General features: G+C 37.9%; 1 protein-coding gene across 1 annotated transcript in view; it reads right to left on the bottom strand.

The window, feature by feature from the left end:
• The window catches only part of LOC104460198 (lethal(3)malignant brain tumor-like protein 3), a 55,127-nt gene that overhangs the window by 5,341 nt on the left and 24,308 nt on the right, over positions 1-25,478 (bottom strand). Inside the window, exons 8-15 of the mRNA XM_010079669.1 lie at positions 24,248-24,383; positions 21,655-21,746; positions 20,954-21,105; positions 11,841-11,917; positions 10,337-10,422; positions 7,958-8,068; positions 5,544-5,658; positions 2,179-2,281 (exon numbers count right to left, since the gene is read on the bottom strand). Of these exons, the coding sequence (XP_010077971.1) occupies positions 2,179-2,281; positions 5,544-5,658; positions 7,958-8,068; positions 10,337-10,422; positions 11,841-11,917; positions 20,954-21,105; positions 21,655-21,746; positions 24,248-24,383 (872 nt within the window). The remainder of the gene's footprint in view (positions 1-2,178; positions 2,282-5,543; positions 5,659-7,957; positions 8,069-10,336; positions 10,423-11,840; positions 11,918-20,953; positions 21,106-21,654; positions 21,747-24,247; positions 24,384-25,478) is intronic.

Below are 25,478 nucleotides of genomic sequence, written 5' to 3'. Positions count from 1 at the left end.
ATACCTGTCTTATGATCAAGAAAATCTCTTTGGTTGTATTTTTATTCCCTATAATGACCAGTTCATGTGCAAATAATAGAATTGCTAAGACGATAGTAAAAATAAAACACAATAGGTTGCCATGAGTTCAGTTATTTTCTTAATATTCAGAATGAGTAAGTATAACAACTTTAAATATAATGGAAAATCTAGTTATAAAAGCAAAGGCTACATGAACTAACTAGACATACAGCTCCTACTCATCCCTTCCCTGCGAAACATTAGCAGTTTTAGTGCCAACGTTTATTTAGAGAGATCAAAAATTAAAAACTTTTCTGACACATTCCTATATGGTTTCTTTTTCTTTTTTTTTTTCTTTTTTTTTTTTTTTTTTTTTTTTTTTCTTTTTTTTTTTAACGTTTCAGCCTTGGGCTAAGAATGGGTATGTTCACCTGATTTTGAGTAATTGAGATAGTGCACGATAAGGAAGAGAACGATCTGAAATGGAAGTTATTGTCCTGCAGATCAGCTGCATTAATAAACCACACTACACTCAGCTTACTGTAATATGAAGTTAAATGGCTTTCAGCTAAGCAACTAGGAAGCTTTTTAGGCAAGCCTAGCTTACTTCACATTCGCAGTGGACTAAGAACAGTAGGTTACCATATGCTAACTGAAGTATGGTAACCTCTTACGTACTACCTTGACTTGAGTTATCCTGCTGACTGAGTACAACAAAGCTGCTCAAAAGGGAAGGTAGAGAAACTGCAAAAAATAAACCAAAGAAAAAGAACATGGACAGAAAAAGACAAAAGGAAAAGGGTGAGAATAATCTGAAAGACAGCAATGCAGCATACTGTGTCATGATAACACCACCACAGTTCATAATGCAACAGGTTTTATCACTGGAGCTAACCTAGGCACAATCCCTCCTGGAGAAAAAGCTTGTACTAGCGACAGGATTTCTTCTGCCTCCTGACAACACAAACTACAGCCTCTGCTGTAGATGGGAAAGAACTTCTTGCAGCAAAAGATGCCTTTTGCACACTAAACTTAAAACAACACAGTGAGTGTTGCTGGCAGGTATCTTAGCTGGGGATGAGTCAGGACTTCAGCCACTGCTGATATGCCATCAAAACATTGTAGCATAATTCTATCCAACAGGACATAATTTTTCCACCAAAAACATGAAAATATTGCAGAGATAACTCTTGGATCATGGTAGTTTAATAATATACTTAAAAAACATGAATAGACAGATAACCGAAGGTCAATTATCTAACCATACGAGAGCAGAAAGCACAAAGTGATAGGACATTCGAGGACTGTATGACTATGAAATGGAAAAATTCCAAGAAAACTTTTGGAAGCTCTAATTTGCAAAAAGGTAACAGGAGGATATTTGTGATACTTAATTCTCAACCTAACATGTTATACTAACTGTATATCCCTTAATGAAATATTCAGGATTCACCTCATACAGTAAATACTTTAAAAATAATAAAATTTTGACTTAGTCAAGTAAATGTTTCCCATTTACTCTGTAATTGTCTCTCTGTCCCCCACTCCATTCTCCCACGCTACGCTCTGCCTGTATCAACTCTGCTCTGGGACAACTTGGGATGTCCATATCGCCGTATCATATTTCAGAAGGTGTTCAACAAAAGCATATTTAGAAACACTAGGTACAACAGCAAGTTGTTCAGGCTGTCATTCAGGAATACGTCAATCAGAATTTCCTTTTTAGCATTTTTCCAAGACAACAAGCAAATACTCACCCCTACCAACCAAACAGAACAAAACCATCTAAGCCACAATAAAATTAGTGGCCTCATATTTCAAAAGGTTCAAAAGTTACTGCTTTATACATATCTGTCTGCAACATTTTGTGGTCCAAGCAGCAAGCCAATGAATTCTCATAGGAACAAAATACAGAGTAATTGAATCTATCAATTGTGACAAAACATAGTGTCTGACAAATCTTATCTCAGCACACCCTGGCGAAATGAAGTTACAGATTGCTGATGTTTATTTCAGCATGCTCACCATGGCAACTGAAATCATTGCATATTTTGGTTTACAAGATTTCGCATTTTCTTCCAGCTCTTAGATTTGTTTTCTTGTGAACAACAATTAAAAAAACCCATGTGCACACATCACTCAATTGAAAGAATAAAATTACAGCTTCATAGCACATACCTATGATGGCCAATATGTCTTGCTCTTTTAACATGCCCAACTCCTTTACATCCTGCTGTGGGACACCCTCCATGCTCTAAAGCTTCTACCAATTCCAAGGGACCTGCATGTCAGGGGAAATTACAAATGAGATCTTAAAAAAAGTATCTAATCTTTACAAGTTACATAAATATGTAGGAATACCAGAGTATCATAGTAAACATGAAGAAAAAAATATGTAAACAAAACTTAACTTTGAAGTACTTTAAAAATGCATTCTGCAAGACAGCGATGGAGACTCAAACAACCTAATCCACTGGAGAAATAATTTTATTCTGTGTGAGCAAATCTCTACAGGAGAGCTACATCTATATATACAGAACACAAATCTTGGAGGAACTGTATGACTTCAAATTTCTCCTACTAACTACGTGTAGTTGGAACCTGTTTGTTTTGCAAGAGCACAGACAAAGTAAGTTGCCCTGATGATCCTGAAGACAAGGATCTGTTTGTAAGGGGTACTGACCTTCTCCATTTTTAGCTCAAGTTTTCCAGTGAACAAGATGTGAAAACAAGGGCCGAAAATACTACTAAAAAGAACAAGCTATCAGAAGCTTTTTGACATTTTTACTTATTTGAATTTTTGTGTCTGATTTTCATCAACCTGTAACGATGCCTGTAGAGACATGAAAGCATGTAGTTGTCAAAACTAGCTTTGACACTGAAGCAAACATAGTATATAACCCATAGTTTCACAGCAAGTGAGAGACAGAGGTACTTCAGCATACGAAACTCAGAACACCTCCTGCATTTCTGCAAATACGCAATACCTTTCCAGTACTGGTTTTACTTGGAAAGTACATGAACTTGGATCTCCCCCTACAGATAACAATACTGACATTAAAAAAGTCTATTTAAACAAGTTTTCCTAGATGAAAGAGAATTCCTGCTTGCAGACGGATAATGAAAGATGGAGAATTGTTATGTATCATCAGGACAGTCCAAAAGCATTTTTTTAACCAGTGTTCCACCTATGCTGATGTTACAACACAATGACTTCACTTAAGTCCAAAGACTTCTGTAGGCTTTAAAATGTTGTAAGGGATGAGAGAACAGAGAATTTTAGTGTAACACATTAGTGGACTCAGAGGAAGAGTTAACTGAATAGGGATGCTTTTGTAAAGGGACATCATGACTCACTGGCTTTGGCTCTGCAAAAAGCTCTGGCTTTGCAAAAAGCAGCTGCCTACAAATGTTCTTCCTTCACTTAAAAAATTCAAACTCTCTAAAAATGTACTTTAAAAGAGCTACAACTGGCTGTTCACGTTCATGCAAGAAAGTGCTGCTTGTGTCACTGTGAAGCAATACTAAAATCAGCACCAATATATGGCTCTTAATTCCCTATCTACTATCAAAAAGGTCATAATCTATCATGATGACTTCACAACATCTTATGAGAAAACACAATGAATACATAAATATTGGGAGCATAAGACCATTATGATGACTGCTCTAGACTAATATTGCTAACATTGCACAGCAGTCACACAAAGCTGCTGGTGCTAAAGACAGGTAGCTGGATCACGTAATTAAAAGGACCATCTTACTGAGGAAAAAAACATTGTGTCTTTCAAAATATTTTCTTCCCTCCTTCTGAAATCCTTTCACAAACCTTAAAATGCACTTTAACCAGCTCTGAAATTATACTAATATTTTTATGGTATTCTATACCACATTCTACAGTAATAATACAAAGCCATATTGTTAGAAGAAGATATTACGCAGTAATAATCCTATTTTAATAGTAATTGTGCAGTTCATTATTCTTTTTCTATTTAATGGATGGTCACTTTCCCTCCTGTCACATTGTCCATCTTCATTTTTGTAGCTTAACTAGTATCACAAAGTTACTTCTACCATGGACCTGCTAAAAGAGATGAACAGTGCCTCCTATGCCACCACCCAGAGGAGATGATGTGTTCTCTGTGACGGCATTTGTATTTTGTTTAGTTCAATGTCTCCAACAAAATTAACTTATGCATTTTATACTCCCACCTAGGTTAAGATTTTATTGGGGTTTTTTTGCAATGCTAGGTAATAGAAAGGTCACAACCTTATTCAGCTCTTTTGCCATATGATACGATTTTTACTTATGTGGCCACAAGCTACTTTTTCCCACTGGACTGTTCCTTCATTCAGTACACAAGATGCACACCTCAGTTTAAGAAGCAGTTATGCAGCATCCTATCTTCTCCTCATTATTCACTTTGTGCTTTGGCACTTACGGCACTCTATTCAGACTCCACTTGGAAGACAGAATAATTAACTTCCTACCAGGAAGTCATCACTGTACCAGTGGAGTGCTCAGAAAACTAATGAATGGTCTTGACAGAAGACACTTCCTCTTGACATTTTAGAGACGCTGAATTGAGGTACAGAGATTTTCAGGTAACATGTTCACACAATCTGTGTGTGCCTTATCCCAGTTATTTTACATTTAGTTTTTTCAGAGTACTTAGCATTGCCCAGCATTTTTTATTTTCCAAGCACAGACAGCTCTTTCTGATCTGTTACAGCTGTGAACACCTCAGCACTTTGGCAAACCATACCTCAAAGTCACAACATAAAACAATGCCACAGAAGAGCACTCACTTAAAAATGATCTGTCCAAAGTGTGGCTAAAGTGATTTCACTACCATTATCCAGAAACACAATGGCATAGGCAGAGATATCTTTACTACAAAAGGCTTTTATCCCTGTAACCTTCAGTCTCATTTATGACAGACCTCCCACTTCTTCAAGTAAGACAAAATCCCCAGAGAAGGCAAGCTGATAAATACAGTATTATTATTTGCACCTCAGTTCTGTTAGATTTGTCTTCAATGTGGGCACTATTAACCCTTTTTTGTTCAGCTGAGCAAGAAAAGAAAGTCATCTGGTTTTGAGGATTTGCCACAGCATTTGAAGGGAGTGCCTTCTCAGTGCAGTCTGGACTCCTTTGAGCTTAAAAGTACACAGACCTTTGAGAGGATGTTGACAGAAGATTTTAAGAGAGATACCCTATCCCTACTGAGTGCCACAGCAGTTTCATCACTGACTTTGAGAGGTCTGGGATTTCATGCAACGAATCTCTATCATTACTTCAGATTCTGACTGTAGCTCTTACGCATACAGAGAAACAATGTATTTCCATTACAGTAAGGGTCAATAAAGTTATCTACTAAAAAGTGATTAATTACTGACTGTTGATTTTGCACTAAATGTCACATTTACATTAATTTGCATATCCTATTTCCTACCTCTCCTTGGACAGCACTGGCAGGGAAAAAGTTAGCATCATACATGTACCTTTTAACATCATTACATTATAATGTGATTTCTCTTACTAAGTGGGGGCTGAAGAGGGTGTCCGGTTTTTGTACACCAGCCTGCAGGATGGATATCAGGGCTATCTACATCAGTCCAATAATCATAAATACTATCCCAGCCATCAAAATGGACCTAAAATCAAAAAGGAGAACAATGCATTTTTTTAGATCAGAAAAATTCTCAATAAAATCAGTTTTCCTAAGTAGTCTCTAAATGACATGTCCATTAGAGAAGTCACTTTAAGAGAACTATCAATGTTACACAGAAAATACATGTACATTAGATTCTGGATCCAGACATACTTTGTAAATACTGAAGTAAAGACAGAGGTCTCATTAGGCTGTTTACTGTTTTGGATCATCAGGCCAAAATCCCAAGAATAAAGTAGGCAACTTTGGTTTGCACATTAATACTTAAATTAAGCATGAATTTCTGCCTTTTTTGTCTTTCAAAAAACCCAGAAATCCAAACATTTTAATCTCCTGTTTGAACACGATTTAATAATAGTAGAGCAGTAAGCAAAGGCCTGAAAAAATTGCATTTATCCATTAAAAAAAACCAAAAAAAATCCACCCCAACATATAAGTAACAATTTTACTAAAACCAAATTATACAAGATAATGAGTTGAAACTGAAGAGAAAATGAAGTATGTGACTTCCCAGAAAACCACCAGTATGGGCTACACATGTATTTTTTTTTCAAGTGAAAGCTAAATATCTTCAAATTTTACTTGACCTCTGTACTAGCAAATAGCTCAGATACGCACACATGTGGGTGCACATACACACATATACGTACAAACAGAGCTCTTTCAACATATGCTACGGAGTCAAATTAGAAGAATCCTAGAAGCTACGGCTCCTGTCATTTTAATAAATTAGACTGGAGAGGGCTTTTTGTCTTGGTTTGGTTGGTTTTGTTTTTTGACCAACTTAAAGTTTAGACAGAAAATGTGTAGGTGTGATGACATTAGTTGTGATGACTCCCTACCTCTAGTTAATTCAGATTCAAAATGAAACGTCAGCTGCATTTCCTGCTTGAAATACCACGAATGCCTAATAAATCTCTACAAAGTGCAAATACAAATATCCTTCATATCCGTCTAACTGGATACCTGGAATATGTTAGCCCTTCTAACAGCTAAGGGTTTCAGAGACTGAACTGGTTTTGTACAATAAAAGAAAAATAAGTCAAGTATAAAACTTCTGGAAAACTGCAATTTCTTAAAAATACATTATCTGAGATTAATCCAATCTAAAGTCCATAATGAATATAAACTTCAGAATTGCAGAAGTCACTGACAAGGTAAAAGAGATCAGGGTTCTTTTCTTTTATCTTCTTTATATGTCTCTCCTCTTCCTGGACGTTTATAGAGACAGATTCAATTAACCTAAGGCAATGATGAGAAGCTGGACATGAGCCAGCAGTGTGTGCTTGCAGCCCGGAAGGCCAACTATGTCCTGGGCTGCATTAAAAAAGGGGTGGTCAGCAGGGAGAGGGAGGTGATTCTCCCCCTCTACTCTGCTCTTGTGAGGCCCCATCTGGAGTACTGTGTCCAGGCCTGGGGTCCCCAGCACAAGAAAGATGTGGAGCTCTTGGAACGGGTCCAGAGGAGGGCCACTAAGATGATCAGAGGGCTGGAGCACCTCTCCTATGAAGAAAGGTTGAGGGAACTGGGCTTGTTTAGCTTGGAGAAGAGAAGGCTCCTGAGAGACCTCGTTGCGGCCTTCCAGTACTTGAAGGGAGCCTATAAACAGGAGGGGGAGCGACTGTTTACAGGGGTTGATAGTGTCAGGATGAGGGGGAATAGGTTTAACCTAAGAGAGGGGAGATTTAGCTTGGATATTAGGCGGAATTTTTTCACACAGAGGGTGGTGAAGCACTGGAACAGGTTGCCCAGAGAAGCTGTGGATGCCCCATCCCTGGAGGCGTTCAAGGCCAGGCTGGATGGGGCCCTGGGCAGCCTGCTCTAGTGGTTGGCAACCCTGCCCACAGCAGGGGGGTTGAAACTAGATGATCTTTGAGGTCCTTTTCAACCCAGGCCATTGTATGATTCTATGATTCTACGAAATATCTTATGGGCCCTAATACAAATATCACAGCAGCCTTCCGACACTGATATTAAATCACATTTCTTGATAGAATAGACAACTGGTTTACATCAACTATTCCCAAAGCAATTTTTGAACATATTCAACTCTGCTCTCTAATTGCCTACATCAGCAAATGTAACTAAGAGGATAATAGAGCAAGCCCTTCCAAAGGAATTATATGCATATTAATCAGTGAAAAGGATGAGCAAAAGCTTAGCAGGACAAAGCAATGTGACTCATTTGTTCCTGTGCTTAATTTACCACTACGGGATTTTGGTTTTCCAAAGTACTCATCACTCACTCAAGCACAATAGCACAGTAAGACAGAGAAACTTACTTTTATTCTGTAGTCATCAGTATCTACAATAGTTGCTACTCTGATAAATACTGGATTTCTCTTGTCAACCACTTCAAGTTTCATGTTTTTCTGAAAGCCATGAGAAGGTTTCTAGAAAAGAAGAATAATATCATGTGAAACAGCAGAAAACCTCAAAAATCTCACACAATTGTAAAGTATATAAAACCCATAGCAAACTTTCTGCCTTCATTTTCTCAAATATGTCTTCCCACTTCAACAAATACAAGCATAGAAAGATCATTCAAACAAGTGTTATTACACTAAAGAAACAAAGCAACTACTTTGGGCTTCCAGGTTCTCAAGCCTTCCAAGCAAGTAATCAGGGATCTTTATTTTCAACCAGTTGTTTTTTTTTCCTGAATTATCCATAAAGGTTTTCACAGAGATTTTGGAGAAAAGTTTCAACGTAGTATTGAATGAAGTATTACATATCAGAAGCCTGAAATATCTATGAAATTGTCCACAGGAAACATATTTGTGTTTTTTTAGTATGTGTTTTTGCTTTGTGGATCAAACACTTTTTATGTCTCCTACGGAAAACATAACTAATCCATGGTATAACAGTAAATACTCACAACAGGACCAAATACTTGTTCTGTCATACTATTTTGGCCAAAAATGGTGTCCTTGTTCGGAGAATCAGATTTTATCTTTGCCATCTACAGCTATGAAATCTAAAAAAATTATTTCTATTTTAAAGGAACATATGCAGAAGACATGCTATGGTTTTTATTTTAGATTTCTAGGAATATAACGTATCTGCCTCTCTAAGAATTTCCAGAACATTGATGCTTTTTCCTCAGCCAGAGCTTAAGATCCCCATTTTCTCCCATAACATAGTATAAAATACCATAAGTTTCTTGGGAAGACTTCACCCAAACTCCAACACAATAAGCATTTTATTCCCATTAAATCTGCTTTCTTATTGTTTATCACAATTAGCAATAATATGGTTACCATTGCATTAGCACAGAAAGAAGGGAGGGGATTTTCTCTGCCTGTGAAACCAAAAGGCAGAGCACAGCTAACCTCCATGCAGTCAAGCTCTGCTTCCCCTCCATCCTCAAAGCCAGATGGCCTTGTCTAAGCCACCTACACCATCCGCAGCCGCTCTGTGCTAGTATTGTTTCTGGAACAGTGCTGAGCCATGCCAGCTAGCGCTCTCCCAATTTAATGCTGTCAATACCTGTACAGCTGTGGCATGCCTGCGAGCCACTGGTGGGCCATTCCCACTTCCAAGCCCTGCAGGGTGGCTGTTCCCTGAACCCCAGAGGGAGAAAGTAAAACACAGATACTCTGAGAGAGAAATAAAATGTTTGCTTTTAGCTTGATATAGTCAAAGTCACAGCCCTCCACTGTTTTGTCAAGGACTACACCTCTCAGATATAACCAAATAGCTGCCTAATCCTTGCTCCAAGTGTTCTTGCTAAGAATGTTAAGATTGTGACATGATACTTAGCCAGACGTATTTTGGGGTGATAAACTGCAGGTCAGTAATAAACTTTGGTGATCTATTGATGCCAGGAACTGCTATAAGCACATTTCTGCTTTCATTAATCCAGCTCTTAGCAAAGTATAATTCAGAATTAGTGACCCTAATCTGAAAAGATGAAGCAAACCAGCTCCAGTGCGCTGTGAGACAAGGGGCCAGGAGCTACCAGCCATCTGATGTTGGTTCCTAACAGGGATTCTTTCTGCATTACTGACCAGTCTGCTTTCCTCATTGAAATCCTAAGAGCACAAGAAAGATGGTTGTCACTGTAAGAAACTACCAAGTACAAAGCTAAAAGAAAAGGATGTTGTCCACAAACACCATAGTTAAGCTGGAAAGCTGCCTGGGGATGCTGCCCATGCACCCTACTCACAGGCTCGAAGAAAAAGTCTGCTGAAGGATATTAAATACAAACTCTCTCTTGGCTGCTTCCACAGACAATGGAATAGATGGGCAACCAGACTGATCCCCTACAATCTTTTTTTACATTCTTACTGTATTTTTTCACCATTTAAAATGTACAGACAGAAATACATATGTTCAAAATATGTTATGATGACTCAGTTGCTATCTCATTGCTTCTAATAACTAGGCAGTAATTCCCCATAGCAAATCACATTAATTAGTAATATCTTGTAGCATTTAATCCCATTTATGACAATTAAAATAATGAAGTAATAGTGATTTATAATAATTATCTAACAGTGAACTGCAAACTTGCATAAAAATAAACCATCTATTATGCAACTAATTAACTGGATACATTTGGAAACATAGGAATACCATGTATGTATTCTCTTCCTAAACTAATGAATTATATGCACTTAAAAGCGTGAAGGAAAAAAAAAACCAAAACATCTTCTCACCACTTTAAAAGCCCTTGCAGGTGCAGGTAATGAACTAGTTTCTTCCAAATACTTCTCCCAAGAAAAATGTTTAGCATGTGGATAATCTGGCACAGAAGAAATATGAGAAAAATTAAACATTGTAGTGCAAAAAATAAAACTGATGTCTAATTTACAGAATGCCTAATACTATCATAATACTGTTCTGATTTATGCTTCAGATTTATGAAATAATTCCAAGAAAGGCTATTCTAAATTGTCTCTGACACATTCACCGTGTAGGTTAAAAACCTCAACAATCTTTTCATACATAATACTGAGTACCTAGCAGAAAAAAATAACAGTTGGTTTAGAGAATATAAATAATGTGTACTGGAAAAATCTGTCCACTTAATTCAAGAAATGCATTCAAGTGTCATAAGCCTATCCTGTATTTTATGAACAGTAATTTACTGGCAAACACAATCTAATCAGTGATAGCTTTGTACCACAGCAGAGCATACCTGACTACTTGCTATTCTTATAGTGAATTTGTTTTAACTAAATCTCTAGAAGAGTAGCCTGGACGTTTACTGTAAGAATAATTTACAGACATCATCAAAGAAGATGTTGCCTTTGTCAGAAAGTGTCAGGTTTACAAACACTTTATGCAAGAAACACAAAGATAGCTTTGCTCTTAAAGAAAGGGCAATGCCTGTCCTTCTGCACTAGAAGCTTAACTTGAAGTTTAAACATTATGATTAATAATCTAGAACAGACTGAAACTAATTTTGATGTTTTAAAATGGATTTCACTGAATAATAGGCTGTAATTAACCTCCTGACAGACAGATTGCTTACAACTTTTCAAGACTGGTGGGTATTAGAATTTCTGTCAAAGTTGGTTTTAAGCAATTAAAATTTTCCACATTCTCAGACCACAGATGGCAGTTTCTGCAACAGAGTATTTAGGTCATGTACCTATACACAACAATCCTGAAAAAATGTGGCCTTCTTATATTGCATACTAATGAATACACTTTCATCCTTCTCTATCATCTCTCTCATTGTGTTTTCCTCCCTTCCAAAGAGCCCTTACAAGTTTGATTCCTTGATCACGTAAGGCAATCTTCTCATCAAACCATTATTTTGCATATTTAGTTCACATTAAGATGTTTTTCTTATGTAAGAATCTCACAAACCTGGAATTTGTCTTATCAGCATTTTCACAGTCCTTAGAAGTCTTAGAATAAGTGAATACATTCGTCCAAAAATACAAACTTGTTCAGATTCCAAGGGGTATCTTTAATGAACAGATGTCTCTTTACTAAAGCAGAATACATGTGCATACTTAACACCTAATGTCTATTGCACTTCTACTTTCAATATATTATGTCATGTAAAAAAAATTAGAACTCTCAAAATACCAATTCTTAATTACAGAAAGAAAAAATCAGGAGAGGTAACAATAAGCTTACTGTAAATTTTAATGCTGGTAGCTGACTACAACCTTCCTAAATCTTTCAGATGTGTAATAAGATACAGACCTGGTGGGGTGATGAGAGTTCTTTTATGTTCTTTACACCATCCAACAGGATGAATATGTGGGCTAGCTGCCTCACACCTGGAGAATGGGGAGAAAAAAGGGGACTGATAATGCAGTCAGACATCCTATTATTCTTAGAAAACAACACATACAAAAAAGATTTAACAAATTCCAAACAACCTATGACATCTTCAACTTATTAAACTGCAAACATAACTTGAAGATATGAATGCATTTAGCACAGACTTGTTACAACCTAAGAACCACATGGTTTTATTTACAATTTCACTGGAAGATCAAAAAAACCAAGTCCTTTAAGTCAGTCATCAATCTCCATTGAGAAGCTACAATGCTGGACCTGAAAAATTCACATGTTGGCTGGTTGCAAGAACACAGTAATCCCAGCAAAGACAGATGGGGTTTTGCAATGCCAAGACGGAAATTTTAAAGCAAAAGCTTAAAGACCTTGACTAATGATCCAAGTTGCACCTGGCAGCAGACTAGAAAATCATGCATAACTGCAATGCACTGTCAACAACAAGTAAAAATTCAAAATCAGAATCTGAGTGGTTCAAATGGAGCTATAAACACATTATTATAACCCATCAGCACATAAGCAAAGCACATCTGAGAAAAACTGACAGCAAAAAAAGAACAAAACAGCATTTTAGGCCTCAAACTGCCTGAAAGAATCCAGAACTAATCAGTGATCCAAGCCTACAAATTGCTCTAAAAAAGCTGATCAAACTCTCTTACTCAAGGGACTAACAACTTCCCATATTTTCTGTCATGTGCATCAAATTGTGTGCTAGTGCTGTTGCCTGTGGCATGCCACAAGAACCACAGAAGACTAACAGAGGCAGGGTAAGCTACATTTGACACATGCTGGCATCAGTCTGAAGCAAGGGGAGATTGCCCTCACTGTGCTCACTGGTTCAGCTACATCATGCTTAGAAGAAAGTGGCAGTGAATGCTGCCCATCAAGTTCTGTTAGCAATACAAAAAAAACCCAAAAAAAACCACACACACTGCAAAAACATAATTCATATAAAAGCAGATGAGAGAAAAACTGTTTAAATATTCTGTATTATTAAATTATTATATATAAGTATATAGCGCTATTGCATTATTATTATTATATATAGAACTATATAACTTATTACATATTATTATATTCTTTCATAATATAATACTTTATATACAATATAACATACAATATATATAATATATAATGTATATACTATATTATTACTCAATATTATTACGAAAGGCAAAAAGTAAGACTGATCTACAGGGAAAGTAAAAAGCCATCGGACTCTGCTGTGAAACATGCACCATCCCTATGTTTGCATCAATACTTAATGATTGGTTTTGAGTTGGCTGAACAATTAACAGTGCTTTTTAAAGAAGTAGACAGTACTTATGCAGTCAGGGTGACTAAGGAACATCACACTGACACAAAAAGCTAGCGTTTTTCTGCATGGCACTACACTACATTGTGTGAACATACTGTTTGCCTCTATTTAGCTGGAAATTCAATATAACCATGTGATTCCCATGTAGATCTGTCCTTAGGGACCTCACTTCTCTTAAGAGCCTGTCCCACCTAATTTCTTCTTTAGTTAGATAAATTCAATATTACAGCGCACACTCTCTCTCTTCCACTATTTCCTAACCCTAAAGGTGCTTCAGTAGCTGACATTAAATATTCCCAGCTACGCACCCTCTCTCTTCTGGAGAATCCCATCAGTGTCTCCATCTCTCCAGTGGCAATGAGCCCAGTGCCTTACTCACTCCAAGGACCCACCACGGCCAACAAACTGCAGCCTGAGTAAAGCCTCCATTCCCCATTCCTCAGGGAGGGATCCAGAAACCAACCTTACACAGCCATGTGGTAGTCTACATAGAAACACCCTCTCTCCCTTAAGGAATGCTGCTTTCCAAACATTCCTCAAATATTTAATGAGAAAAGAAGCCAAGCAGAGAGCATCCATGCATAAAGACATGTACTTCATATGGAATAATCATTGCATAAAATACTGAAACACTCATTGTAAACCAGTTGCTACTTAACCCCTCTCTGAAGTCAATGTCTCAACCGTTAGGCTGGAGAGTATTCTCTCCATGTCCTCTCAGACCAAGAGTTACTAATGCAAAATACATGAACAGTGGGTCTGTTCTCCCCAATTGTTGTAAAATAATCACTAACTGTATCTACCCAGGAAGTATTAGCATACAGGAAGTTCATATTAATTAAGTTCCCCTAATTAGCAGTACTAATTTATATTTCTATTTAAATATCACATGTTGATAATCTGTAATGCATAAGAGGATGCAATGAACTGTGCATGACAGAAAAAGAAGTTGAAGGTAAATTAGTAGGCATCTGTCTTGGGTCAGAGCCGTCACCGCACGGTCACTCCCTCCCCTCCCCTGCCCACCTTTCCCCCTCCCGGTAAGATGGGGAGAAGGATAAAAAAAGAAAAAGAAGGGTGTAACCTTGTGAGCTGAGGAAACGACAGATTTTTAATAATACAACACGAGAAAAGAAGAATGCAATAATAAGACAGGATATAGGATACAATGAAAACACTGATACAATGGAAACTCTTTACCGACAAGACGCTTCACAAAGACCCCGCACCCCTCTCCCGGCTAGCTTCCCCTTATATCCCTGGCATGAGGTCAGCATGGTATCTAATAACCCTTTGGCTACGCCCACCTTCCAGTTTCTGTGAAAAAAATTAACCCTATTCCAGCTGAACCCAGGACAGCACCCTAATGTCTTAAGCTTCAGATCAAAATGCTAGGCCTGCTGCCTTTGAACACAAACTTGCTTTAAGGATTGCAAAAGAAAACACAGCATGGAAAAGACTTTAGTCTGAACCCTGGGTTACTATCACATTGCAGTTTTGAACCTGTGCTGCATAAAAGAAAAATGAAGGAGCACATCATATTTAGAATACACAGAATAACACTGTTTTTTCTTTAAATCTGAAATGTAATTTTACATGGTGTCTAAAATTCAGTATGGATGTATTTCAACAACAGAAATGCAGGCTGGGTGTCCTAGAAGCACTCTCACACAACAAGCACTCCTCTAGCCTTCTACATAAAAAGAGTCAAACACTAATGATGAAAAATATTGGCCAATCTACTACAATTATCTTGTGGCTTTATGTATGAAACAGCTCTGCTAGTATTTCTTTGTAATGATGCCAAACAGATCAATTTCTATCAGCTAAAACCTACCTTTGATAGACTCTAATGGCTCTCAAAATAGCCAAGGATTCAACTCACTTCAAGAATACCAACTTTTTGTCCCACTACAATATATAAAGCTATACTGTACATATTTAATATTTATAGTATCACACCAGGTACTTTCTAAATCTCTGAAGTTGCCACAAAAAAAGAAACAAAAGGACTTTTGTTATAATTTTGCATTGCTAAAACTCAGCAGCTGACTCCTAGAAACGCTTTGCCCCCCAAAAAAATTGTAGAAAAGGTGAATGCTTCATGCTCCCTCTGTCCTCTCCCTGTCTCTTTACAGTAACTGTGAAGAGAAGCTAATGAGCAAGTGGGGCAGGACATCTTTCTTATATCCCTCTCAAGTGAGAGTTTTACATGGAAGAATTTTACATGGATGATGTATCATTCCACTCTGGAAGGACATATCCTCTTCATGAAACGTTTAGGAGTAAAGCCCACAAACTATTTTAAGAAGTATCCTGAGTTAAATTTGGCAACAAGACCCATGCTCATGAGTCATACACGGTATTATCAGTATTATACTTAAAATAATGAGGCAGATGTGTAAAAACACTTATCAGGACAAACCTTCTAAATGAATTTGTTCTGTTTTGCTTTTTCGAGCATAGTTTGAACAGATATTTTTATACAATTCTGAAAACCAAACGCCACTGCACACACTTCCTGCCTCGATGATTCGAGAAGGAGAAAGTGACCAAGGTATGTCACAATGAAAGACACACTCCTGGAAGATGCTCTGACATTACAGCAATGAGAGCAAACATGGAACATGTAGCAATGAGTGCTACACACCACAACACTGCAAAACAGCACTGCAAAACATCCACAACATTTTGATTTAATTTAAAAGAAAAATCCAGTCATGACAGATGAGCCTGTAAAAAATTTCTGTAATCATAGTGGCCTCAGGAAAAAAAATCCCTGTTCCAGCAAAACCAGGTCATACAGTCCATCTTTACCTACTGATTTCAAAGCCTTTTAGCTTCTAACAGTCCATTAACAACAAAAAGTAGAGATCAGTAAAAGTAACATAAAATTTAAAGTAAAACTATTACGCCTTAATGTGGCCACCTTCATGGACCTATGATCTAGTTTGGATGAACAACAATAGTCTATCAGACTGAGCCCAAGACTGGAACGCTAAAGGCTACTCTGACTTTACACAATCAATTTGTCACGTCCCACGCACTTCATAAAACACAATGATCCACGAGTTGTGTGGATGCTTGCTAGGCCAAAAAAGGTTACTGCCACTAGCAGGAGCTGAAGAATTTTGCACCTTCAAACTGACCTACCTCTGGACTGCAGCGGAGCACCACCACATTCCACCAAGCAGTGGAGTGGTGACACAGGCATGCTCAACTAATAAAGAACGATTATAATGTCCACACTTGCGATCCATTCTTTCCATCATGTGAGAACATGCAGAGAAAAAAAGACATCTATTATCCATACTGGAAGACAACTATTATCCATACTGGAAACAGAAGCTAATCCAGGAAGCTGAAGTGCAGCCAAGAGCAGCAGAGCGTGCCAGCTGACCCTGTAAGAGAGCCACACAGAGGGACAGACCAAGCAGCAGCTCTGTGAGTTACATACAGCTTAACTACCTCTTAGAAAAGATGTCAAAGCAAGGAACAGCTACATGATGTAAAAGCTAGGAAGAAGTTCTGCAATAGGGAAAGCTGAGGGCAGCTGACACTGTGAGCCCCCACAGCAGGAAAGGAACACATGTACAGTTCAACAATCTTTAACTCACGGCAGGAGAGCATGACCGAACAGGAGACTCAGCTATAGAAGAAAACTTAGTATTTTTCATTGGTCATTTTCAGCTGTCCTCTTAAGTTTTGACAAAAATCTGTTTCATATATACAGCTCATTAAATTCAGATCAAGAGAGATTGATGATAATGCTGGCTGTTAAAAAAATGAACATTCATTTATTTTAGAAAAGTATTTTCCCAGATGGCTCTCCACCTGAAGATCTAGACAGAGTTTTTATTTATTCTTTAAAATAAGGTCTATGTGTTATACACATTTTCTGTTTCTATATAATTTCTGATTTTCCCTTTTGGGGAAAAAAAAACCTTTTGGTATTTTGATTTCCCTTTTATTAAATGTAGATACAATCTGTAATGAAAACATTATATATCAAAAACCACTCATACACATATGTGTTACACCCACAAATAATAATATGCCCCCAGGAATGATACTTATACAACTTCTTGATTGTGAGATGTCAGTCATCTAACAGTGCAGAAAAAAGAAGAAAAAAAAAAAAGAAAAACATAGACGCCATCCTGCAGCCCCATCTAGTGCATTAAGTGAGAATACTTCATAACTGACAAGTGTAAAGCTGGTATAATTTTAGGTCAGGTCTTCTCAAAACATGGCCCATGAGGTTATGCTATGTGTCCAGAGGTGGTACGGCAAGCCACACTACCATATTTTCTATCTAAAGTCTCATATGACAGCTGCGTGGTGATTTGCACAAAATTTTAAAGCTTTATGGTCAGATACTGGTCCATTATCCATTTAAATCATTAAAAGCATGCACTGTTGACTCATGGTTCTTAAGATTGTTTTATCTTCTTTTTGGCATAATGTAACTTCTTCAAAAGGCTGTTCCTTTCACAGGGAGAGGGTAACTCTAAAGTTAATTATCTGAAAACAAAACAAGCAGAGCACAACTTTCAAGGACTTGTCTGTTAGCAAAATAGCTGATGCTGGTGGAGAGCAGAACTGGCCTCTTAGTTGTCTCACACCAAAATCCAGTCTGTTCCAAAACTGAAATAGATCAGAAAATGGTTCAGAAAATCAAAAGCTGATTTGTCTGCATGAGGCACTTCAGAAATTGTTTTATCTATGCAAGACAGACAGGTGAGTGAAACATGGGACACTGAATTTTCCCACACTCCTGGTAAGCTGATCCCAAAAGCTGACTGTAGCACCTTCCCTGCAGGGGAAGTTCAGACCAAGCCATGGACGAGGGTAGCCAGAGCTCTATGACCCCACGAGTTTGGGCTGCAGCATGTCCAGCACCACCACTGCTCCATCTCTCCTGTGGGCAAGTGGCAACAAGCTAAGCACAGCTTCACCTCCTGCACAAGCTCTGGCTGTGTTTGGGTTTGGCCACAAAAAAATTAGGAAGCTGAGGCAACATAAATCTGCGTGTAAGCAGAACATATGCCATGGAGAAATGAAAGCCAGCATGGATCTGTAGTTAATTTATAGTTCAGATATATCTAAAGATTCCCAAACACTATTTCCAGATTCAGTCAACCTTAAGAAAATTTGGAAATTCCACTCAGAGTGAATGTCTTGGGCTCTATAAAAAGTATTATTTGTTTCATCAAAAAAGATGGGACAGATGGAAAAAACCTGACGGCTTGTGTAGTACAGATCAAAATACTCCTTCCTGAAAGTCTTAAATTTGTCAATTTTCTTCACTTTTCCTCCCTCTAAAAGACACTGTCAAAGGACAATGTAATGGCATTTATAACACACTGAAAGTATCACCACCATGCATTAAAGAGCTGTAGCAATGACTAATTCTAGTCAGGGTTACTTATTTTCAACCATTACCATATCTTCTAATGCTCAGGGAAAAGTCAGGAAGAGTATCTTCAGGCTGTGGCCTGAAGCCTAAAAAAGCTTAGGTGATGGTAACAGATTTCTGTTGCCTTAAGTCCAGTAAAATCAGTCAACTGTTTTTTAGTTATCCAAGAAGAGGAAAGAATTTTTATACTCAATTAAAAAGTTCAGTCTACTCATATTAACTAAATCACAAAAGGTATACAGGAAAAAAAAAAAAAGGTACTTGTTCTAAAATAATCAGCTACATACACTAAAGACATAATTTCTCCTTCATTATAAATCTGTGACTGAAACTTATATGCAGGCAAGGCTCTGCTCTGGATACTCCCAACAGAACTTTTCATTTTTAGTTACAGATGCCACTTGGTAGATGTGAAACTCAGGCACCTAAGATATATTAAGGCCCCTACTAACCTGCTATCTAAAATTAAAAATGTAAGTGGGATGCATTCAGGATGCATTTTAATGTGCTCTTTTGGTCGGACTTTCCACTGCTATTTTCATCTGCTGGTTTTTTCTCCCATTTTCTTTCCTCCTCTATCCACTCTTGCTCTCAATCACGGCAATGCAGAGAGGTAGGCCACGCCACTCAGAATTAATTTCCAACACAGTATTTCCAGCAGCATCTCCTTGGTCCTTCCAGAAAGGTGTTTTATGATTTCACCAAAAGCACAAATCTTCGGCTTGGCTTCAGTATAAATACAGCTCCAGTGATTTCTCAAATACTTACACATTTTCCGCTTCAATTTTCCCTCATTCTGTAAGAAGGTAATCTTTCATGTATTCTACACATAAAATTCCACAAACCCACTTCAGAATACCATGACTGCAAAAATGCAAAGCCTGGCTATGTACCTAAAAACATAACTGCTTTTCCCTCTTCTGAGAAGACTGGTGGACAAAATCCCTGTTGACGTGGGAAAATTAACAATTATTAAGTGTATGCCTGCTATACACAGTGCAATATTTTAGAGAGACCTATGCTACCGCTGGAACAAACTAAAGTTTATATTGCATTGTGCTTGCCCTAAAAGCCTTGACTAACTGCTGTTTTCCGTATTAATTAATGGCATAACTTTATTAGTGAGCATTTAAATATAAGGAAATTCAGAATACCTTTTCTGCTGCTTAGTATGTTCTGTGTTACTTCTTCACGGAAATAATCACTAATCTTTCTGGTCTTTGACTCATGTGGCCTATTATATTGATATTCAGTTCTTGACTTCACTGAAATGCCTGTTCACCACTGTTTCAATAATTTAGTTCTCTTACAGCTTATTTGTCATGTAGCCCACACAATTATTCTTTCAAGAGATGAACTCACAAAGTTTTGAAGTTACATAATAGTTTCACATCATTCTCATTGACATAGAGCCTAAGCAGTCATCAAATACAGATGAAGAAAACTTTATTCATTTATTTTTACAGGCTCAGCTATACAATTAAGTCACCATTGCCAAACCCAAGACGTAGGCTAACAATGCTCTACCTGTTCTGCAGAAACTTACTCTGCAAAGAATGTAATGTATATTACTTTGCTTTAAATGATCTGCCAAAAGAAGATGCAAGAGCAAATACAAATGTGCACTGTGACAGCCAAAGCCTGAATTACCGTCAGTATCTTTATGCTCACAGTGTGTCCTGCTCCATCCACTGACTTTTCTATACAGATACACAAAGCCCCTCCACCATACAACAGGCAGAAAGGTCATCTCTTAACACAGGTCAGGATAGTAGGACCACAATTTTCAGAGGAGCGCAGAACACAGAAGACTGAAACCAGGTTTTGCCACTATCTTGACGCCTTACAGAAGACGGCTAAGTTTCAGTCTGAACAAGATAAGTGGACCAAGAACCTGGTGAAAAAATGCAGCCTTTCTTTCAATTTACCTAATTCCAAGTACAATCACTCATATTATCATGGTGCATATTCTTCACTAAAGATAACAAGCTCAGAGATACTACGTAATTGAAATGAGAAATTAATCCACAACTCCAGATGTAGCAGCACACGTGAACACTCATTTAGCACAACCTGGAAAATTTTTATGTGCAACTTGACATGGCATATTGGATTCCTCCAGTCTGCCCCTGAGAAGTACTTTGGTGGCCATGATTACAAATCTAGCAAAAGTTGGTATGGTAACTGTATCGACAGTCTGGAAAGTATCACAGAAAACAGTGCTTAAAGATAACATATTTCTGATATATCTCACTGGGATACAAAACAAAAACATCATACCAGTAGTCATAACTCTCATCCCAGTTGTCAAAATGAACCAGAAAACGATTGTCCACCATGTCTGTTACCGTAGCAACACAAATGAAAGTCGGGTTCTTCTTGTCTACAGCTTCCAGCTTCATCCCCACTCGAAATCCCGACGGAATCACTGTCTACATAGAGAAAGACATTTAATTGAAGATAAATACTATAAATCCAGAAATCTCCCCAGAGTCCACAATCAATATGTTCACGTCATTTCTAAGTTTCCCAATTAACTGCCCCAGCAGAGTGGCAGCAATCTAATTAGTTGACATGAGAGATGCTCAAACACAGAGACTTGTGGTTTGTGGGAAAAAAAAAGCCTTAAACACACTGCTAAAATTAGATGTGTTGGTTTTAACTCTTAGATAGTCTCTCTGAAAGACCATGCTTGTTCCACAACACTATGGTGTGAGACACAGTACTAATAACAAGCCTTAAATTTCATTTAATATACCATTTCTGAATGTGCGAGATCAGATATTTAAACAGATTAGTAAAAAATTAATGGATCAAAATTGCAGAGGTGAACAGAAGATTGTTATTGAATTTGTTGTAAACATTTTTATCTCCAATTTCAGGTCTCAAGCCTGCCATCACTAACATGTGCTGTGAGTCTCTACCACACACATGAGCATACTAGCAACTTTCCACGCCACTAGTAACACGTGACTACTTACTGCATTCTGGTTTTCAAACAGTGACTTAGGAGCAGCTTGAGCCTTGCATGCCTTTAGGTACGAGGGCCAGCTGAACTCTTCTTCCTTATATCCTAAATGAGGGTCATAAAAGAAGGGTAGGAAATGATAGGCATGAGACACAAGGTGCACACAGGTGATTTGATCATAACTGATGCAACTGATTTTCCATCCAGTTCTGAACTGTTTTGTACAATTTCAAAACTGAAAAGATTATGCACTGTTAACTAGTTATTCTAATTCTACATAAACTACACTGGGAAAATATACTTTAAACCTACTTATTAATCCTACCCCAATTTGAACTCAGTGAGTCTCTGAGGGCGCACTGGTTGGGATTATTAGAAATTTTAGCAGGACACATTTAGAGGAGCTTAACAGAGTTCAAAAGAAAATTAATGAAGCTTTTCTATTTTTATTTGGGTATCTGGTATTACAAAGAGGAATGATGTTCTTTATCTAGGGCTGGCTAAGCTTCCTTACCAAAATGTCAAGCCTTCTTTACACTAACTGAGCTGCACTTTATTAGTTTCTTAGAGTTGGCTAGAACTGACATTTGAACTGTTCCTAATCTTCATCTGGGAGGAAGAACAGTCATATAAATAAAGCACTAGTCAAGAACTCAGGAGATTTCAGCTCAGCTTCAATTTCACCTTCAAAACATGCTGGAGAGCATTTCTTAGAAAATCACTGCTCTGTCCCTGATCTCCCACCTCACAGTCGTGGCTGCCAAGGGACCTAAAGGTCCTCAAGGGGCAGAACATCTAGGGGCAGCCAAGAAACTAAAATCCATAATTCTATCAGGTATCAAAAATCAGCCTCAGTAGGATATCAGTTTTTTCCTACAAGCTCCTTTGAACATATCTCTCCAAGCGGCAGAGCCTACAAGTCCTTCCCAAGAAAAGCGGACCTCACCACCTCTCTGCCTCCCAGGTACCAACTAGTGGTCTGACTGACACATACACAACCAAGAAGCTTGGAGCAAGTGCTCTCCAGCTGCTTTTCAGTCTGTTGCCTCTGCTTCAGACACAGCAAAGCGCCTACAGGCCCCAAGGCTCTTTGCAATATGTCAGTTAGTCTAATAAAAAAATTCCCTCCTCCTACAGACTTCAACCTACTACATCCTCAGGCTATCACTAATACAGGGTAATCACTACTAGCTTTAAAATAAATTCCCTAGGTTATATCAAAACAGTTGCTTACACCATCAATGCCCCAGGACCCCTTATGCATTTACAGTGTAAACTCTCCTCTGCACAGACTTTCTGCATTTTTTATTCTATGCATACAGCACTTGGAAAGAAATCTAAATTTCTGCTGATAGTTTGCCTCTTCTGGTTTCTTATGAAAAAAATAAATTCATGATATATTGAACTGCTTAAAATAATTCACAAGAAACCATTTGTACTTGTAATCTATAAAACAATGCTAAGAGTTGGAAGCAAATAGTCTTCTTCCTTCATTCTCCTGTTAAATAATAGTTACAGAAACACCTATTTTAGTTCATATGTTACAATCCAGTAAACCAAGACCAAAACCATCATGGATTTCAGTGACTGATTGCCTTTACCAAAATGTGTCACCTCTTGACTATTTGAGGTGTTACTCAAATATGCCACAGACAACAGCTCTGTTTAACTTGAGAATATCATGCTTTCCAAGGAACCACAAATAAAGAATCCTTTCACTGCACCTTCTCTGCATCTGGCTTTCTCACTTTTAATTTTAAATATTAGCCAATAAGTCCAAACAATGATACTTTTCTTTATACTCCAGTTGGTTCTTGCCTTGATACACTATAGCTGTAAGATCAGTTGAAGCCATTTTTAAAGGAATGTAGTATTGAGGCTTTCAGTCTTCTATAGGATATTCAAACCTAACTCAAAGCTCAGAGTAGACAACACAGAACTCCCACCTACTGCATGTGTGATGGGATCGGGTACTGATACTGGGACAAAGTCCACGGAAAAAAAATTGTTTTCAGTAGACTGTGAAACAGTTTCTGGCCAATGTGGGTCTTCCTATCACCAAGTGACAAAGGGAGATCTCTCGCTCCTACCTCATCTCTGAAAAAGGAAGAGCTTTAGAGATCCTACCTCATCGTTCAAAAAAAAGAACCAAAGGTGAATTTGATTCAGTCACAGTAGATATATAACAGTCAGTGCAACTTTTACTTTGGGACCTTCAGTGACAGACAGTTTTCAAGGCTCTTCTCTTCTCTGCTGACTGCAGAGCAACTCCCCTGAAGCGGCTTCAGAAGACCAAGCGGCCTCTGCTGCACCAACTTCTCCCTTTTGCATCCAAATGCTTCCTGGCTTGATCCAGGCAAAAGCCCAACAGTAATACCATTGCAGAGCCCATGATAATTCTGGGAACACACATACATCCATCCCCACCTCTGCAGGTTTCACCTGCATGAGACAGAAAAGTGACCTCCTCTGCACACAGAATGAACAGAATCCTGAAACACAATCTTTTTAGTTTCTGTGAAGCCCACTTTGGTTTTGCAGCTCTGCTAGTAGTAGTCTTGATCTCAGAGCTATGGAAAACACACACATTTCAAGCTAAACAATACCTTTAGGTGGATGAAGCTTGTGACCTGTTTTCTCACACCATCCAACAGGATGAATGTCTGAAGAATCAGCATTCACCCAGAAATCATAACAATCTGGATATCCATCAAAATGGAGTCGTATTCTGTAGCCACAAACCTAAAAGCAAGAACGTATAACATACAACACTATACTTTAAAATGTTTGCCCTACACATAACAGCTTCTGTTCAGTATTACATATACTAACAGTGTGCTTTCAGTCAGCCTTTTATTTCTGCTCAAGCCAACACTGGATGAATAAATTCATTTGATAAAAGGGAAAGAACAAAAAATCAAAGCTATTCTCAGTCTGAGTGTCTCCTCTTTTGGTGAAAAGAATCAACTAAAAACTGGATATTGCCATTAGTGTTCAAAACCTTAAAAACTGTTCAACCGAACAGCAGCAGAATAAAACAGAAACCCTACAGAAGAGCATGAATACATATGATGCAAGCACGGAGAAAGTGTAGATAATTATGCTCTCAAGCTATTCCAATTAATCACTATGCAAGAAAGCACTCAACAGTAACTATCTTCAACAGGCTCTCCAGAGAGATACTGAGAACTGTTATTAAAGATGAGAAGTCAGTGGAGGTTCCCCTACAATTTCATTATTCCATAAAGTAATAAGTTAACCACTGAGAGGAACAGAAAAACAGGACATGCAATTCCTCTCTCTGTACAAAAGTTCTCCACATCTTCCTGAATGCCAAATGCCATAACTTTTCTGGAGTCATCAGAGAAAATCTCTTGACATCAAGGTCACTCTATTTTATATTTAATTTATACTCTAACATAACTTCCAGTTTGTCATCTCAGAATTACATGGAATTCAGGTCATCCTGCAGTAAAATATGACCCATCACTTACTGCCGAGCACAAGGTACACAGGAAATAACTCAACCACTGGCACACCATCCGCAAGAAAATGGAGGAGATATCCACAGAAATGGTATATGACTATGGGCCATGCAGAGATCCAGAAATGGGAAAACAAAAGCCTAGGCTATAAAAATATGAACCACAAAATTACAGCTGCTTAGAATAACAGTGATGCAGAGAAGAGTACCTACCCTATTCCTTTTTCCCCATTTTAATTCACACAACAAAAACAAAAAAAGATCCTTGGTAAAGCTACGTAAAAACTAATGTACGGTATGTTTGAAAGACTTAAAAAATGTAACTGAGAAACGGGTTCTCATATTATTGAAAG

This window comes from Pterocles gutturalis, unplaced genomic scaffold (genome assembly GCF_000699245.1).
Source record: "Pterocles gutturalis isolate BGI_N339 unplaced genomic scaffold, ASM69924v1 scaffold17254, whole genome shotgun sequence".
Classification (NCBI taxonomy): domain Eukaryota; kingdom Metazoa; phylum Chordata; class Aves; order Pterocliformes; family Pteroclidae; genus Pterocles; species Pterocles gutturalis.
Note: the sequence above shows the minus strand (reverse complement) of the source record. Positions and strands in the feature narration are given on the sequence as shown.